Source organism: Aquarana catesbeiana, linkage group LG08, assembly GCF_042186555.1.
Source record: "Aquarana catesbeiana isolate 2022-GZ linkage group LG08, ASM4218655v1, whole genome shotgun sequence".
Lineage (NCBI taxonomy): Eukaryota > Metazoa > Chordata > Amphibia > Anura > Ranidae > Aquarana > Aquarana catesbeiana.
Window position 1 is genome coordinate 108502065 of NC_133331.1, and position 16881 is coordinate 108518945.

Here is a 16881-nt window from a genome sequence, read left to right on the forward strand (position 1 = left end):
GGTGTGCATGATAGTCAATCAGCATCTAACTTCAGCTTGTTCAATTAAGCTTTGACAATAAAACTGGAAGTGATTGTTTTCTGTAAAGGGGTTCACCAGATTTTGCACCTTGCAGTTTTAGTAAATAACCCCCACTGATGTCACTGACATGTTTGCTTTATGTTCTTGAGAGTAAGGTTACCCCTCCTAAATTACTAGAGATTGACATGTAGTAAAGCAGGTCCTGTGTGTATATTCATGTCTTTTATTAGTAAGGGCAATAGTGCAGGATATTAAACCTTCAGTCCTGCGTTTAACAATTCCATCTCAGACAAAATTACAACATATTGAAGTGTTGAGCTATGCAGTGCTGCAATATCTAAAGCGGGGGCCCCAACCAGGGGTGTCTATGCTCCTTGGGAGGGGGGGGGGGTCTAAATCTCTAAATTTTCATACGAATGAAACAGGATTCACTGCATTATTGCATTTTAAATCGAAGTAGATATATTGATTAGATGTGCTCAGATGACATGCAAGTAACACTGCCAGTAACTATACCTTGATTCCATGTTTTGATTGCACAAAAACAGTGATCATTTCACTAAATACAGCTACTTTTATTACTGATTTGTTGTTTCTATGTTATTCCCTTTCTGCCCAGCCCCAGCATCTCCTTAAAGATGATCTTCAGTCTCCCCACAAATACTGTAGCTGCTGACCTTTAATATAAGGACACTTACCTGTCCAGGGATCCAGTGCTGTCCTCATCTGAACTGATTCTTCAATCGGCCTCAGGTCCAGGCATCTTGGGAAACCGGCAGTGAAGCCTTGCGGCTTTAAAGATGGCTTCCCGCTGTGCTGTGCTTTGTAGATGGGGAGGGAGGGGGGCTGAAATTCTGTTTAGATTGCCACCGCGATCTGACCAGAAGTGGGAGCGGGTATCTACCTGTTTTCCCCCCATTGTTTTCCTACTGTAGCTATCTATGTGTGTAAACTGAAGCCAAGATGTGGACATCCTTTGTAGTTTACTGGTACCTAATAGAACTTGTAGTGATGATGATTTCAACAGCATGGTGGTGGGGGGAGGGTTTGTGAACATATTGGGCAATCGGATGGGTATCTGTAATCATGAAAGTTTTTGGAAATCCTGTGAATGGACCTGTGTGACAGGACCATAGAATTCAATGCTGAACAGCATAACTCGGCATATTTTTTGCACTCAAGGAGCGTTGTACTATGTGGTTTTTTTTTTGTTTTTTTTTTTTTTTTACCATATAATCCGCCTGCATGCTTGTATGACAGCATACTGGCAGATTACTGCCTAACAATCATAACTACATCTGTCACTGTTTAGTTGCTGCAGACCCAATGCTGAAATGTGACGTTGCCCTAAGAGTGCAACGCAGGATGCTCTTGAACTTTGTACCTTCATTTCCTTTTTAGTAATAGTGAGTCATGGCTTCCCATGGGTTCTTTACTGGAAATTACCTGGTACAATTTTGCTGACACTATATAGTTTGTAGAGAGGTAAATTCCAGATTTGTGATAGTGTTTCTTACGTAACATTCAGAGACACTCAAGTTAAAAAGTCTCCTTTCAAGCAGCTTTAATGGAGGTGCTCTACAGCTGGTTGTATAGTACAATCGGGCTTCCTGAACAGCTTCGGTCTTACATTCAGGCACTCCAATCCAATGCATATAGTATGTATATTTCCAAAATATGAATAAGTGAAGTGGGGTAGATGGCTCTCCCTATGTATGGGGAAAAAAATATTCCCTAATTTTCAAATAAATATGTGCACACTTAGCATACTGAGTGCTCAAATAGTTGAATGATAGTGCTACAGTCATAAATACCAACATGTGATCTACAAGTACTGCTGCAACCAAACCAAATCGTAAATAGCAAGTGTATAATACGTGACCAAAATTAATTTGTCCTGTGTATGAATTAATTAGTCCTATATATAAACAAATATATAATAAGTGACCAGCATTAATTAACCGTGTGTAAAACAATGTGGATACCAAAAAATAATAATTTGTCCTGTGTATAAATTAATTAATCCTGTGTATAAACAAAGATATAATATAAGTGACCAGAATTACTTAATCGTGTGTAAAACAATGTGAATACCAAAAAATAATTCCCAGACTCGTCAAAAAAGTCCTACCAAAAAGTTAATATGTGTATCATCAAATAGTCCAAAATAATAAAAAAGGCCAAAAACAATGTGAGATTGCTGAAGCTCCAAAATGACCAGGTTTTCAAACGATCAAGTGACTCTTGTGCTCAACAAATCAGGTGACTCATGTGCTCCCCCTTATAGGTCCCCCCTCACCAGCTCCCGATACCCCTGCAGGGGTGATAGACATATATGGATAACTGTGGGTTGTCTCCCTTGATGGCTTTTCCAGTGGTCTACCCGTAGCCTGTTATGGCAATCCTCACTAGCTTCTCCAGCTGTTCCACTGGACCAGGGAATAGTTTTCTCCACATATATAGGGAGCGCCATCTACCCCACTTCACTTATTCACATTAATTAGCCCCTTAGGGGGCTATTAGGGGAGGCTGCACACCTTGCCTGATCTTAAGCGTGGAGTTTTTCCCAATTTCCAAAATACATCGGTTTTGCACTGCTGCCATAAATAAGGGGGGGGAATAATAAGGATATCTGACATGTATTTTGGTTATTGTGTTACTTCTTTGACCATTTTGGTGACTGGGTTCAGGAACGTTGAGCTATGCCCATATGGGTCCAAGGCACCTTAAGCTGGCCATGCATGTAGTGATTTCTCTCATTTCATCCCAGCAGCCTGAGTGAGATAAATCCATAGATTTCCCCCAACTAGGATAAATAGAAGAGATAGAGAAGTGACCCTTCCCAGCTATTGTATACCCCAATAGTGACTGCAGCTGATTGGTGGCAGTCACTGTTTGACTGACTTTTCCTCCCGAGCTGGGTGGTGTCAGCAGAGACAACCATGGTTGGGACTTCAGCTAATTCATAGGATTCGGATGAAATTAGTGTTTTGTATGACCAGCTTCAGTGGTTATATTTTCTTTACATGTGTCTCCAGCTTCACTTAATATGGCTGTCTTACTGTGGGGTAATTATTACTCCAGGGGGTCTTCTGATCACTAAACCACACTAAGCTGTGTGTGTAAACTCTCAGGTTATCCAAATGCCTTTCCCACCCAGAATAAAGCCAGCCATAGATGGTGCAATTCTCTTTCCTCTTTCAGGAAAGAAAATCACTTGATTCCTCCATCAACACAGTCATGGGGAAATTCCTCCAGTGGAGCTATTGTGTTCTCTCCGGGAGGAGTGGGGGGGGGGGGGGGGGTACTGCTGGGAGAACACAGTGATTATTGTTAGCTGCTATAGCCGCTGGAAAAAATTGCATGAAAAATCTGACATACTGGTTGTACCCAAGTCGATCGATGGGTACAATCAGCCTGCCCATACATGCTTTAGTAGGAACAGGCCAAGATTCGTACCGTCTATGATCAGCTTTAGGGGTCTGTGTATAGAAATTTGTTGTGTGAATGTCCTAAGCATTTGCCCTGGCACAACACATGATCCCCCTTATTGTCTGTAATGCATTTTACGATTGTCAGCTCCATCTAGTGGCCACAATGTGGAAATTTCCTGAAATGCCTCAATCAAAAAAGGCACTAGTCCACTAGATATAGAAAATAATATTATAAATAATACGGGATCAATCATTGTGTCTGTGCCAATTCTTAAGATATTTACACGGTAGGTTTTTTTTATACATGGGTCCCAAGTGTGTGAGACTAAACCTAGTTTTGAATCTGTATCGGGCAACTGCCTATCCTCCCTCAAGTGTGGTGTTGTATTGTAAAAAATATATATATTTTAATAAAAAAATAGGGAAACACGTATTTTAAAAAAAAGAGAAAAAGAGCCTATACTGTATATTGTGTTACTATATGCTTTTAATTTAAAAAAAAAAAAATATATATATATATATATATATATATATATATATATATATAACAAATGAAAAAGAACAGCATTCTTTAGGACACTTTTTTTATATTTGTTTGCCAAGTTCAGGTAACTAAAGCTAAACTAAAGTGCTAATTTCAAATTAGTGTAAAGGGTAACTCGTTCACACTTTGGACATAAACAATTGTTTACTAATTAAATGGCAATGACTTTGGGGGAAGTTCTAGGACATGATCTATCCCCAGGGAAGCTTCTATTTTACCAGTGGCAGAAAATGGAACACAAGAAGAAAAAAAAAGAAAAAAAATATCCTGTGTCATTCATAATGTGTATGGCCAGCGTACAGCTCCACGTGAGAGTTATTGTGACAATTTGTTTTAATAGCTAGCTGATGAAAGTTGCACGTCTTTTTCCTGGTTTCCCTCCCTTATCTGCTGTCACACATAGTAATCATGATTGCAACATGAAGTAGAACACTTTGTCTTGGTATTCCGTGCTCGTGACAGCATGGTACGCGTGCTCCTGGTGTAAGTATTGTCAAAGTACTTTTCATATTATGATAAATATCCAGTAAGCATTTACAAAAGCAACTAAGAACAAAAAGATGACAATATTGTTCTTATTCAATAGAGTATTTATTGATGTAGTAACTGGTAATAAATCAGCGCTCACTCTGCTTAAAGCCAAACTCCAGCCTTACCATCAGACTCTTCCTGTATTGAAATTACTTACTCTGATTTTATTGCAGCCTGTGAGCATCTCACAGTATGCACTAGAAACTGCAGCAAGTCAGAGCCTGCCTCATTTGCTGGCTGGGGGATTCCCAAGATCATCTAGCCCTTTTCCATCTCAGCTGAACTGTCCCTGGCCTGCCCCTTTCATTTACTGGATTTCAGTTCTGTCCATCACGAAGACTCTGTATCATACATTGGCTGTTTTTTAGGAGCCCCTCCTCCTTTATATGCAGCCCCTCCCACCAGTCTTGATCTGCCTGCATTACATAGAGAAGCAAAGAGTTTCAGTGATGACGACATTGTGTCTAAATTAAGATATGTAAATAAAAAATATAATTAGCAAGCATGTTGATGAAGAAGGGAGGGATGAACACAGCCAGGCAAAATATTGAGCTTTAAAGCATAACTCCATGGAAATAAAAAGTATTCTCCCATGCAGTGGGGCTGTGCCCGCACTGCATGGGTTAACTGCTCGTTTTGTCCAGGGGTGCAAGGAAAAGCTGTACTTACCCGGTCCTTCGATCCTCCGGAAAACCGCGCTCCCCCACATCCAGGACTGTTGGTGTTTGTCCTTACTTTCAGAGCCGGTGTCCTGACAAAATAGGCAACTCGGCAGAAAATCGAACCACGTCGCTTCTGCTTTCTTTAAACCATCAGTAGTTGCAGATTTGGACGAATTGGTGTTTGGACACAACACCGCCTATCGAATACAGTCCGGTACAGGAAGATTTTGCTGTTTTCACAGCACACTGGCTAATGAGGACAAAGTTGTCGCCGCCTCAGCTGCGGCCATTTTCTTGGTTTGTTTCGGAGCGGAGTATTGTGCACCAGACTCTATTTGGTTGCCGGTGTTGTGTCCAAACAGCAATTTGTGAAAATAGCAATTCTTCACAATCTGCAATTCATGATGGTTTAAAGAAAGCAGAAGTGACACGGGTTGCTCATTCTGCCAGGTTCGACATTTTGTCAGAACACCGGTCTATGGGCGTGATGATGTCAGGAAAAGCCAATTCACAAGATAGCTAGCATGCAGTGGGACAGGAGCGGCCGTGGATTAGGTAAGTATATCGCCACTCTGAAAAATCCCCTAGACAAAAGCAAGCAGGTAACCCATGAAGTGCAGGCCTGAGAACAGTTTCCATTTTCTTAATGAATACAGGGTGTTCTCTGATTGGATGAGGTGGAGATTTTGCTGGCATTCTAAAGCACGCTCACAGGCTGGATTTATCCATGCATTTGCAAGATCTAGTTGAAACCACCACTATTCAACACTCATTGGAATTCCAATTTTGCAGGCATCGGAAACATTCACAGTTTTTATAACTAGGCGAATGTTACAGCACCTAGCCCAGATCTGCTTTTAACATTTCTAGAGGCTGATTTTATTGATTCCTAAGTAGGACACTACTGGATCATCATCATCCACACACATTCACTGTACTTTTGATGTCCTGCAAATAGGGGAGCCAGCTTTAAATCTTTATTGGCCTTTGATTTTGCACCTGGCACAAATTTGCATGACGCTTTAAGACCCCTTTCACACTGGGACGTTTTGCGGGCGCTATTGTGCTAAAAATAGTGCCTGCAAACCGACCTGAAACAGCCGCTGCTGTGTCTCCAGTGTGAAAGCCCAGGGTCTTTCACACTGGAGCGGTGCGCTGGCAGGACGCTGAAAAAAAGTCCTGCTAGCAGCATCTTTGGAGCGTTGTATACACCGCACCTTCACCACTCCTGCCCATTGAAATCAATGGGGCACCGCGGCTATACTGAAACAAGAGGTATAGGTTAGGACTTTATATGAGACCATGACCATCCGGTACACAGGTCTCCATCCAATTATATCTGAGAAAAATAAGGGGAACTAGGGGAAAAAAGGGGGACAATTGGGACTTTATATGAAACACATCACTAGGGCAGGCTGAGTCGTCAGATGTAAAAAAATTGTAAATTTATTGATACCACATGAGAAACAAGGTGCAATAGATGATACTCGCATATAGTCAATAGATAAGGTACAAAGTATGTAAAACATGGCAGTAGGACATATAATAGTAGCATAGTAACATGTTAAACATTGTAACATAGGTAGATTGCAGCATCATCAACATTACACCCCACATGTGTATACGTAATTAATATTGTATTAAAATCAAACTGATGGCTAAAACACTAAAATGCCCATGGTAAATACATATTCGTTGTGACATGTCAAAAAGTTATGAATGTTCAGTTGTATTGCTCGACGCGTTTCGTGGAAGTTTGTCCACTCATCAGGAGCAGCTATCTGGAAATATCTAAAGTAACGTATAAAGTAGTAATTAATGATATTTAATTACAACAGGAAGAGGGGAAGCAAAACCGCTAGTCCTAACACTCTTACCTGTAGATATGTGGTATAATAATAGTAGGGCATATATAGAAAAGTTCATGATGGTAGGAGATAACCAGGGGTGGACATAACAACCCCACGGGAGCTGAGGAGGCAACCAAGAGGCGGCAGGGCGAGGCAGCTCAGGGCACCGTAGAGAGATAGGTAGTGAAAAAGTTCCCCTTGGTTTCCAACATGGTGGTGTAAGATAGAGCATTAACCCAAGGTAGCTGTAAATAGATAAAATACGTATAGGTAAAAAACAGGTAGTGTTGGATGACCACGGGGTGGAAGATCAAGGGTGGGACAACGTGAAGTGACAGTGAAGTGGGCATGAAAAAGACAGACAGATGGTGTCCGGGAAGCCGGTGGGATGAAAGAGAAAAGAGAGCCCACCAAGAACACCGCGGCTATACTGCTGACAAAGCACCTCTGCAGAGGCGCTTTGCGGTGGTCTTTAACCCTTTCTCGGCTGCTAGTGGGGGGAGGGTAAAACTGCCCCGCTAGCGGCTGAATACCGCCGCTAAAACAACGGTAAAGCGCCGCTAAAAATAGCAGGGTTTTAGCGCTGACGCACCTCCCGCCCCAGTGTGAAAGGGGCCTGAGGGAGATTTACTAAACACTGGAGCAGACGGAATCTGATGCAGCTGTGCATAGTAACCAATCAGCTTCTAACTTCAGCTTGTTTAATTAAGCTTTTACAATAAAACCTAGAAGCCGATTACTATGGTTACTATGTACAGCTATACCAGGTTCTGTGTTCACCAGTTTTAGTAAATCCCCTCCTTTGCGTCTTTTATAGAAGTATTATATATTTGGTCTATTTTACACTATATGGTACTCTGAGTTTTTAGCCTTTTCAGAAGTTCTGTAATATCCAGAAGTTGACACAAACTCTCCACGGCTTTAATTGCTGTATGTTGCTTCCTATCAATAGAGCGCTCTAGGCTTGCCATATTGAGACTTTGATAATTACTCCAGTAATAAGCTGGACATGGCCAGTTTAATAAATAACAACCTACTGTCTGGTTCAAACGCAACTATAGATTTACTGGATTATTGTTCTGGGTTAGCAGCTTTAGGCTTAAAAAAATGGAGTGACAGCCCTCACCTTTTTTCCACTTCTGCCTGAAGGCGCTGTCAAGTGTAACGTGTCATTAAAGTATGACTCAAGGCAAAATGTATTTTTTTTAATTTGGTTGGTGTGGTAGGGAACTAGAACCAGTATCAGGTTTTTATTGCTCTTTGTCAATCTTTTGAATTGTCCTGATCACCAGTGTCACCGGGAATGAAAGTGAGGGTAAATGCAAAATCTTGAGTTGCCACCAGAAGGTTAACAGCAGGGAGGAAAAAAAAAAACCTCTCTTGAGGTGAGGCTGCCCCCACACAGATTAAAGGATAAGTTCACCGGTTGTTAGGGTGCAGCCGCCGGCCCGCCTCTAGTGACAGCAAGCGGTGGACCTTCTGCTCATCTGCTGATCATGGGTGCAATGCTTTTCAGGCTCCTGCAAAAAAAAAAAAAAAGATGTGCATTTATTTTTTATTTTTTAAAAGGTGAACTTCTCTTTATAAATGCTCATTTAGGTCTAGGAGAAAAGGACAGCAGTGTTGCTTATCAATCCAGTGCTTCTCAGACATCCCACACTCTCCTCTTCTACCCTATGCTCCAGTAGTGGACTGTCCCTCAGCAATCCTCACATCCAGTGTAGGGCTACTGCATTGGTCTTGATGATGTTAGAGGGCATCCGACCACCAAAGCACAGGAGAAAAGAGGCTGTGGGCACCAGTATTACTGCCTGGAGGAAGCAGAGGATCTTGTAAGGAAAACTGCTTTTTGCAGCCCTCTAGGCTTTGCATGGCAGGGGCAACCCAACTGAAAGAGAGGATTTTTTTCTTTTCAGCTTTAACTCTCCTCTAGTCTCCTGAATTTAGATATACTTTAAAGAAGATCTATCGTTATGAATTCTATTTTAATACTCTGTTCCTAAAGGGACAAAATACATGTAGTGCCAACCCTAGTCAGGAGGCCAGGCCTGCCCCCCCCACCCCCCCTTTTCCCGCCGTTGATCCAACAACAGCCATAAAAGAATAAAAGAGAGGACTCAGGTTGTGAGAACTTTCCCGAGATCCGAGAGGTTGACTTAACAACCTCTGCTGCTTTAAAGAAATCGGAAGTTCTTGTAATTGCATACACTGTTTTAGAAAATTAAATATAGATCATATTTTCTAGAAAGCTTGCACAGATTGCCTCTCATAAGGCATTGTAATATTTAGCATAATTTCTCCTGGTGCCAGTTAACAAGCTCTGAGAATAGATACGTGTTCTAGAAAGCAAAGACGCTGAAGTGGTGTAATAACTATTTCCTATGGGAGTACGTGTAGAAAACGAACAGGTATAATTACTGCACTGCAGTAAAACCTCAGGTAGAGTGTATGTTTTATTTACGGTTTATGGTTCTGCATTTCCTAAAACAATTTAAAATCTGATTATTAGCAATGTTCAGCTAAACAGCAGGATATCCCTAAATGTTTAATTCCAGTTTATTTGCGTGCTTTTGTTGTTATTGCTGTTTATAATAACAGAAGCGTATTTACTGCTAATGTAAAGTGTCTAGTAATGTAATTATCAGACACAATTTAACAATTCAGGACGTATCTTGGGTGGTGCAGTATCCATCACGTGTCTAAACACACATATGGCCAGATCTATGCACTGTGTTCACTTGACTTCTTTGCCAGGGAATGGATGAAGAAGCAAGATGATATACGGTTGCTGATTGCAGCTATTATGCAGCTAACTTTTCTATTCCATCACAATGGTATCTGAGCAGATGTCAAATGAATTATTGATAATTGATACATGCATAGACACCTTAAAGTATATCTAAAGCCAAAAGTTTTTTTTCCATTTTGGCTAGAGTAAGAATGTTAACACTCCTGTTCATGTTTTGGAAATTTCCCTTCGCTTCCTGTTCTATAGACTTAACAGGAAGTTAGAAAATATCTCAGAAGTGAAAATGCCCTCTTAGAGTGTTGTCTACAGAACAAGTGTCCCCAATGGAAGATTTTCTGTTTTGGATTTTCCAATACTTTCACTCCTTGTAAAAAAAAGAGGAACACAGAAGGCAAAAAAAAAAAAAGAAAACAGCTGATAGGAGTTCTAATTACTCTTGTCTAATTTTATTATTCTATCAAAACTAAAAAACAAAACCTTTTGGGGTTGATTTACTAAAACTGGTGAGTGCAAAATCTGGTGCAGGTCTGCAAAGAAACCAGTCGGCTTCAGGGTTTTATGTCAAAGCTTAACTAAACAAGCTGAAGTTAAGAGATGATGCTGAGCTGCACCAGATTTTGCACTCCCCAGTTTTAGTAAATCAACCCTTTTGTTTTTATACATTTTTAAATTCCAGACATGGTATATTTTTACATAGTTTTATTGGTCCAGCTTGGATCAATGTAACTATGTATATTCCATACCTGGCTGATGGCCCTGGAAGCTGGACATCACTGAAGTAAACACCACTACTCCAGTGATCTCCACTTGTATCCTGGTCCTGTGCCACTAAGCTTGGGCGCCATTCACAGAAAGCTTTGCATACTATGAATGAATGCAAAGTGTTCTCTAATTGGACAAGGAGGAGAGGCAGGTTGGGGACGTCATACTCCCCACCTTGTCCAATCCAAGAACACTTTGCATTTATTCACAAAATGCAAACCATTCTCTGTGCTGAGCAGCCAACCTCCTGTGTTCACAATGCATTAGAATGGCCACTCAGCAAAAGACTTGGAAGCAAGTGGAGATCATTGGAGTAGTGGTGTGCACTTTGGTGATTTTTAGCTTCTAGGAGAAGGTATGGTATATGCATAGTTACATTGGTCCAAGCTGGACCAACGTAACTATGTAAAAATCTAACATGCATGGAATTAATTTTCAAGTTAGCAGTTTTGCGTGCAATTTATTTAACCATTGAATAGTCAGCCCACCCAGAAGTGATATTTTAGTCATGGACAGAATATGATTGGCTTAGAAAGCCCCTGGTGTCTGATATGTCTTGCATTAGCCAACTGCGAGATATCCCAGCCATAATTATCAGGTCTGTGATATTGGCAAGTAGGCTTCAAAAACGTAAATATTTGCTTTGGGCGGGTTGAACATTTAGGGCCCATTCCCAATACCCGCATGCTTTTAGCGTGCAGGCTGCAGTCTGTTTTGACGAAAGGTGAGGGGGGTGGGGGTACAATGTCCTGTTTAGAGACTGGTTGAAGTCTCTGCACCACAGCATGATGCAGTGCAGTGGCCTACGTACCACAAAATACTGTATGTCTGCATTTTTTCACACCACACATCATACCAGCATTGTGGTACGAATGAGACACAAAAAAATTATTATTGTTTTTTCTATGAACCCTTGCGGTGACTGGTGTTGATCAGGTGCAAAAATGCTGGTTACTACAATAGTGGGACGAAGTTGGTAAATACATGAAAAGACGTTATATACATTAGAATGTCAAAAGGAGGAATGCCTTTGACCGAGCAAGTGCCAGTTATACTAGCACAGTACTGAATAGCAAAAAAAAAAATGGACTGGTCGTGAAGGGGTAAAACCTTCCAGAGGTCAAGTGGTTAATAATGGTTACTATCTGAGTGACATAAATTGTTAGGTAGTTTCCGAAGTGCTTGGAGAAAAGATTTATGAGTATGTGTACTCCATATATGTTAATATTATTCAGATGAACTGAAGAAACCAAACCACATTCCATATGTCCCTGATGTGACGTGTTTTTTTTTAGAAAGAACAAAGTGTGTCAAAATATTTACCTCATCGAGGTGTACGTTGTCGTAGGCTGACCGAATAGCTGTGGGCGGTTCAGATAGTTTAAAAGCAGGAACATGCTTATTCTGTTCATTACTTGATGACTGAATGCTTTGTAGTAACTCGTCACGATTTTCCTTCTCAGGCCTGTATAAATGGACACTGATATGGACTACGAACGACCCAATGTGGAAACCATAAAGTGTGTGGTCGTGGGAGACAATGCTGTGGGCAAGACACGACTCATCTGCGCAAGGGCATGCAACACCACCTTAACGCAGTACCAACTGCTGGCCACCCATGTACCTACAGTATGGGCAATAGATCAGTACCGGGTCTGCCAAGAGGTAAGTCTTGCTATAAACTTTAAGATTTCTTGTCCTAGATAGATTTCCTAGCTGTCTCGTGAATCCCAAATTTGCCATAATATTCTAAATCAAGCAATGTTTTGGTAATCAGTTCAAGTTAAAAATACAGTTGCAGAAATTCTCTAGCATCCTGAAAATTAATTTGAACTATGTAGTAGTTGCTTGTCAAACTGCTTGGTATCCTTAGATCTTTAACATTATTATTATATGGGAAATATCATGCCAATAGCTTGTCAGCACTTATAATATAGGGGACAGTTACATTTACAATACAGTTTGATGGAAGAGGGCTAGGAGGGCCCTGCTCACAAACGCTTACAACATATGGTGGCCGTATACTGAACGGTTTTATATATGATGGTTTTGTCGATTTAGATTTACTTTCCGATCTAAAATATAATCAAAAAGATTGTTTGATGTGTTATACACTTATCAATCGCATCCACTTCCCTAAAATTGGATTTTACTTGCAGATTTATTTATTAAAATAATTTCAATTAAATCATTTGGTTTTGCTCAAAATAGTATTTGCCAATTTGATGATTCATAGATTCTGTGTTGCATCGTTCGATCAGATTGTTACTTGTATGGCCACCCATACACGCATCTTTTGCTGTTTTGATATATAGGGAATGCTTGATAGGAGAAATATATTGGCTTTGGTTTGATCTCCCCTTGCCTTTTAAATCCTCTAATTGCATATCTCTTATCCTTAAGCCTAGTACACACGGGCCGAATGTCAGGTGGCATTGGCCAGTTCAATAGAAACCATCCGACATTCAGCCCGTGTGTATGGTAGCCGGTCCATCAGAAGCAGGTCCTTCGGCCAGCTTCTGTTGAAGGGTCATGACCGAAAAAAGGTCTACCGACCAGTTCCTGGTCGGCACTCTCAGTCAATGGCTGAGAGCGCTGACTGGAGTGTCAGAACAGAACACAATAACACAGCAGGGGAGATCGCTGCACTAACATTAGATTTGTTAGTACAGCGGCTCCAAACTAAACTGGCGTTTGTTTTTTTTCCATTCAACCCAGCGCTAGTAGTGTGTACGAGGCTTTACTCATAACTTGTTCAGATTTTATTATGTTAGTTCAAACTGAATAACAGACTGAAATCCTAAACTTAATTCTGATCCTTTACTTCTGTTTGCTTTGCTGCAATTGAATATCATTCAACTTCAACAGCGTGTTTCTCACCAGCCTAGTAACTTTGTATTTGCCACAAACACCCAGTTAAGGATATTTCTTTTAATTCCCCCTTAATCTGATAGAGTACCTAAAATGAACACAGATTTGTTGTCTTGGCAAATGGCTTTATCACTTCTCTAGTTCGCCCTATTACATCTATAACCTTCCAGGCACAGATCATTCACCTGCTGGCTCTGTCTTTAATGTTTACCTTTACAAAAATAATATTGTTCATGCAGCCCCTCAGTGATTTTTAGGGTAGCAAAATAATACAAATAAATGAATTTTAATTATTAAATTATTTACCAAATTATTAATTATTAAATGTATTAATATAACATTTTGATTTAGGTGTTAAGCTTACATTGTTAACATTTAGAAAATGCACATATGTATGTATTTATGTATGTGTGCATGCAGTAGTATATATACTACAGAACTGTACAAGTGTACATACATATTTGCATATTCTAATACTGTACATTATATTTTGGTGAATGCATAAGCCCCTGTTAGAAGGCAAGCTAGGAGTAGAGGGAAAAAAGCACAAAAATATCACATGGTCAATTCAGTAAAAAAAAAAAAATCCACATGTTGTTGCCACTGGTAACCAATTCTATGGAAAAGGGAAGCAAGAATTTAGTGCACATTTTCTTTTCTCTAGTTTTAATGAATCAGCCCCGATGGCTACATTAGGAGGGTGTGATTAGCTGAGAAAACCCCTTCTTCCCGTCCTAAAGAGTCTTGTATGGCATAATTTGCCTAGGCCCGCAAACTAGGAAATATGTGAAGAAATGTAAAATAAAGTTTATTTTCTTTCCTATCAATTTACTAATGCTAACCACATAAGGAATACTAATGGTTGTTGGTTGAGAGAGTGAATTTCCACTTTTTAAGCTCTGGGGAAAATTCACTCGCAAAGTACAATATCTTTTCCAAAAATCAACTCCACTCACACATTAGTGGACCGTTACAGTAGCAGCTGTTTGAGCCACCTTGATTTTACTGAAAGGGGTAAGAGAATAGTGCAGTAGCAGCAACTAATCGGAATCTTTGTTCCAAAGCAAAAAAAAAAAAGAAAACGAAATCTGATTGGTTAGTATGGATCTCTGCATGTTCTAGAACTTTGCCTCTTAATGTTTCAGCATTGGCCTCCTATGTTTGCTGTTCTTCCCCTGTCATTCAGTCACCATATAGAGTTACTGTTTTATAACCGTAGAGAATCGATGACAAAAAAGGGTGGTTTACTGTAACAAAGTTATGCTTACTATACAGCATTTTTCTGAGCTATGCATTGTAAATTCTGAAATGTTTAAAGCATGTTAATGAGTATTCCAGGTTTCCTTGCAGCATTGCTGTATTTTAGATTAAGAGGCCCTTTAATCTCAGCTTGCTAATATATAGAAGAAACTGCAGACATAGAATGAATAGTTCATTAGCAGCCCAAGCATAGTGCATTTCAGCAAAGATTCTGTGATGTCACCTTAAATAGTGCACATGCTGCAGGATTATTAGAAAAGTGGAGGTTGTTGCAGCAGTAAACCTGCATTTCTTGTATTTATGGCTTTCATTTAGGTCCTTGAGCGCTCCCGGGATGTGGTCGATGATGTGAGTGTTTCGTTAAGGCTGTGGGACACCTTTGGAGACCATCACAAGGACAGACGTTTTGCCTATGGACGGTAAATGAATACTACTTTCCCTTTATGTTGCTGGCTTGGTGAAGCAAAGTTTAATTTGACAATATCCAAAGGACAGTGGTTTGTACAAACATGAGGATTACAATGACTGGTATCCTATTTCACAAAGTATGCATGTTCTCCCGAATACACCATGCATTACCATTTAGCACAGTTTGGCATGACAGGAACATAGAAATCCTTTAATGTCTGTAAATGTTTAATCTTTTATAAGGTTAATAAAGCAGCCCATGTCACCATCCCCTTAATACCAACATTGTGCTCATAAGAAGGCTTCAGACAGTGGGGTTGATTTACTAAAACTGGAGAGTGCAAAATTTGGTACAGCTCTGCATAGAAACCAATTAGCTTCCAGTTTATTTATTTATTTTTGTCAAAGCTTTATTGAACAAGTTGAGTTAGACGCTGATTGGTTGCTACACCAGATTTTGCACTTTCCAGGTTTAGTAAATCTACCACAGTTTGTTACTTCTCACATTTTACACTAACACTATTAACAGTAAAGTTACCCATATAGACATTCAACGATGGTCCAATGTGTAGGTAACCTAACCTACATTACATAAACACGTATGCTGAAGCCTTCACGTTCATGCATTGGAAGACTGGAAGTAGATCCCACTTGCATCAGGTGGGAAAATAATTTTGCGGTCTTTCTACTTTGTGTTGATCAGGGCTGCTGCAAGCCACACAGTGTTCAGCTGATGTATTGACAGTAAGGCCCGTGATAGCAGATGCTATCAATCAAGCAGGACTGGGTGTGTGGTTTTGTCAGCTATACGGACCGCGGAATCCTCAGGCACACCATGTGTGTCAACACGACATCCTGAAGCTTGGGTTAGAAGCCAATGGCCGCAAACTGACCAAACCAGCATGGATCTGCCTTTGTGCTTAGCATGGTCAAAATGCTCCAGCAATTGAATTGGCAGGATCACCAAGCACTTGCTGCTGAAAATGAATGCTACTCAAAAAAAGATGTACAGGATTTATTATTGACAGAGGATCTGATTAATGGTATATCTGTAACAGGATACACTTTAAATGTAACCTATCGCTGCACATAAAAAAGGTTATCAGAGACAAAAAGTCTGCACAGTGGAAAATGTCACGAAAACCATGGATGACTTGGATTCACTTGTCTTCAGGTGTTCTAGAAACTTTGACACAATCACTTGATAAATTCCTCAGCTACAGCCTAGGGCAGACAAACACTGTTCTGTTCTAGAAAATACGTGTTTTTTTTTTGTTGGATAAATGTCTCTCTCTCTCAGGTGTTATGTGGACAGTGTCAGCCATGCAGTCTAAAGGAAGTCTTTTTGTTATTTTGCCAACACCAAAGTCTGTTGGGTCATGGGTGGAATGAAAATGAATTCCAGTTACTGGAGCTCTCTCTGGCCACTAAGTCAAGCAGGTCAGTCTGAGGAGTTCTTGGTGCACTCCAATGTGCAGTTTTGGGAGACTATACATATTAAGGTGTTTTAAGTGTATGTATAGCCCAATCCTTTTTTAAACCTTTGGATATCTTTGAAGAAACAGGAAATTAGTGGAAATCTCTCAAAATGAGGGTAATTGCCCTTTTTAGTAATTTTCCCCCTTTAAGACTTCCTTTGACATCCTTGTTTTTGGGAACAACTGGAAAATTTTGGCTTTCCAATCACTTTCTCTGGGGCAACAGCCACCAGTACAAATATAGGGTGAATCTCTAAAATGGGGGCACGGAAGGCAATAAAAAGTTCATGGAGGGTTTCACCTTTCCCCAC

At 40.3% G+C, this 16881-nt stretch overlaps 1 protein-coding gene across 2 annotated transcripts in view; it reads left to right on the forward strand.

The window, feature by feature from the left end:
- RHOBTB1 (Rho related BTB domain containing 1) overlaps positions 1-16881 on the forward strand; it is a 125214-nt gene that overhangs the window by 82331 nt on the left and 26002 nt on the right. For both annotated transcript variants that reach the window (XM_073596266.1, XM_073596267.1), the window contains 2 exons: positions 12017-12218; positions 15000-15103. In XM_073596266.1, the coding sequence (XP_073452367.1) occupies positions 12027-12218; positions 15000-15103 (296 nt within the window). In that variant the 5' untranslated portion in view covers positions 12017-12026. The remainder of the gene's footprint in view (positions 1-12016; positions 12219-14999; positions 15104-16881) is intronic.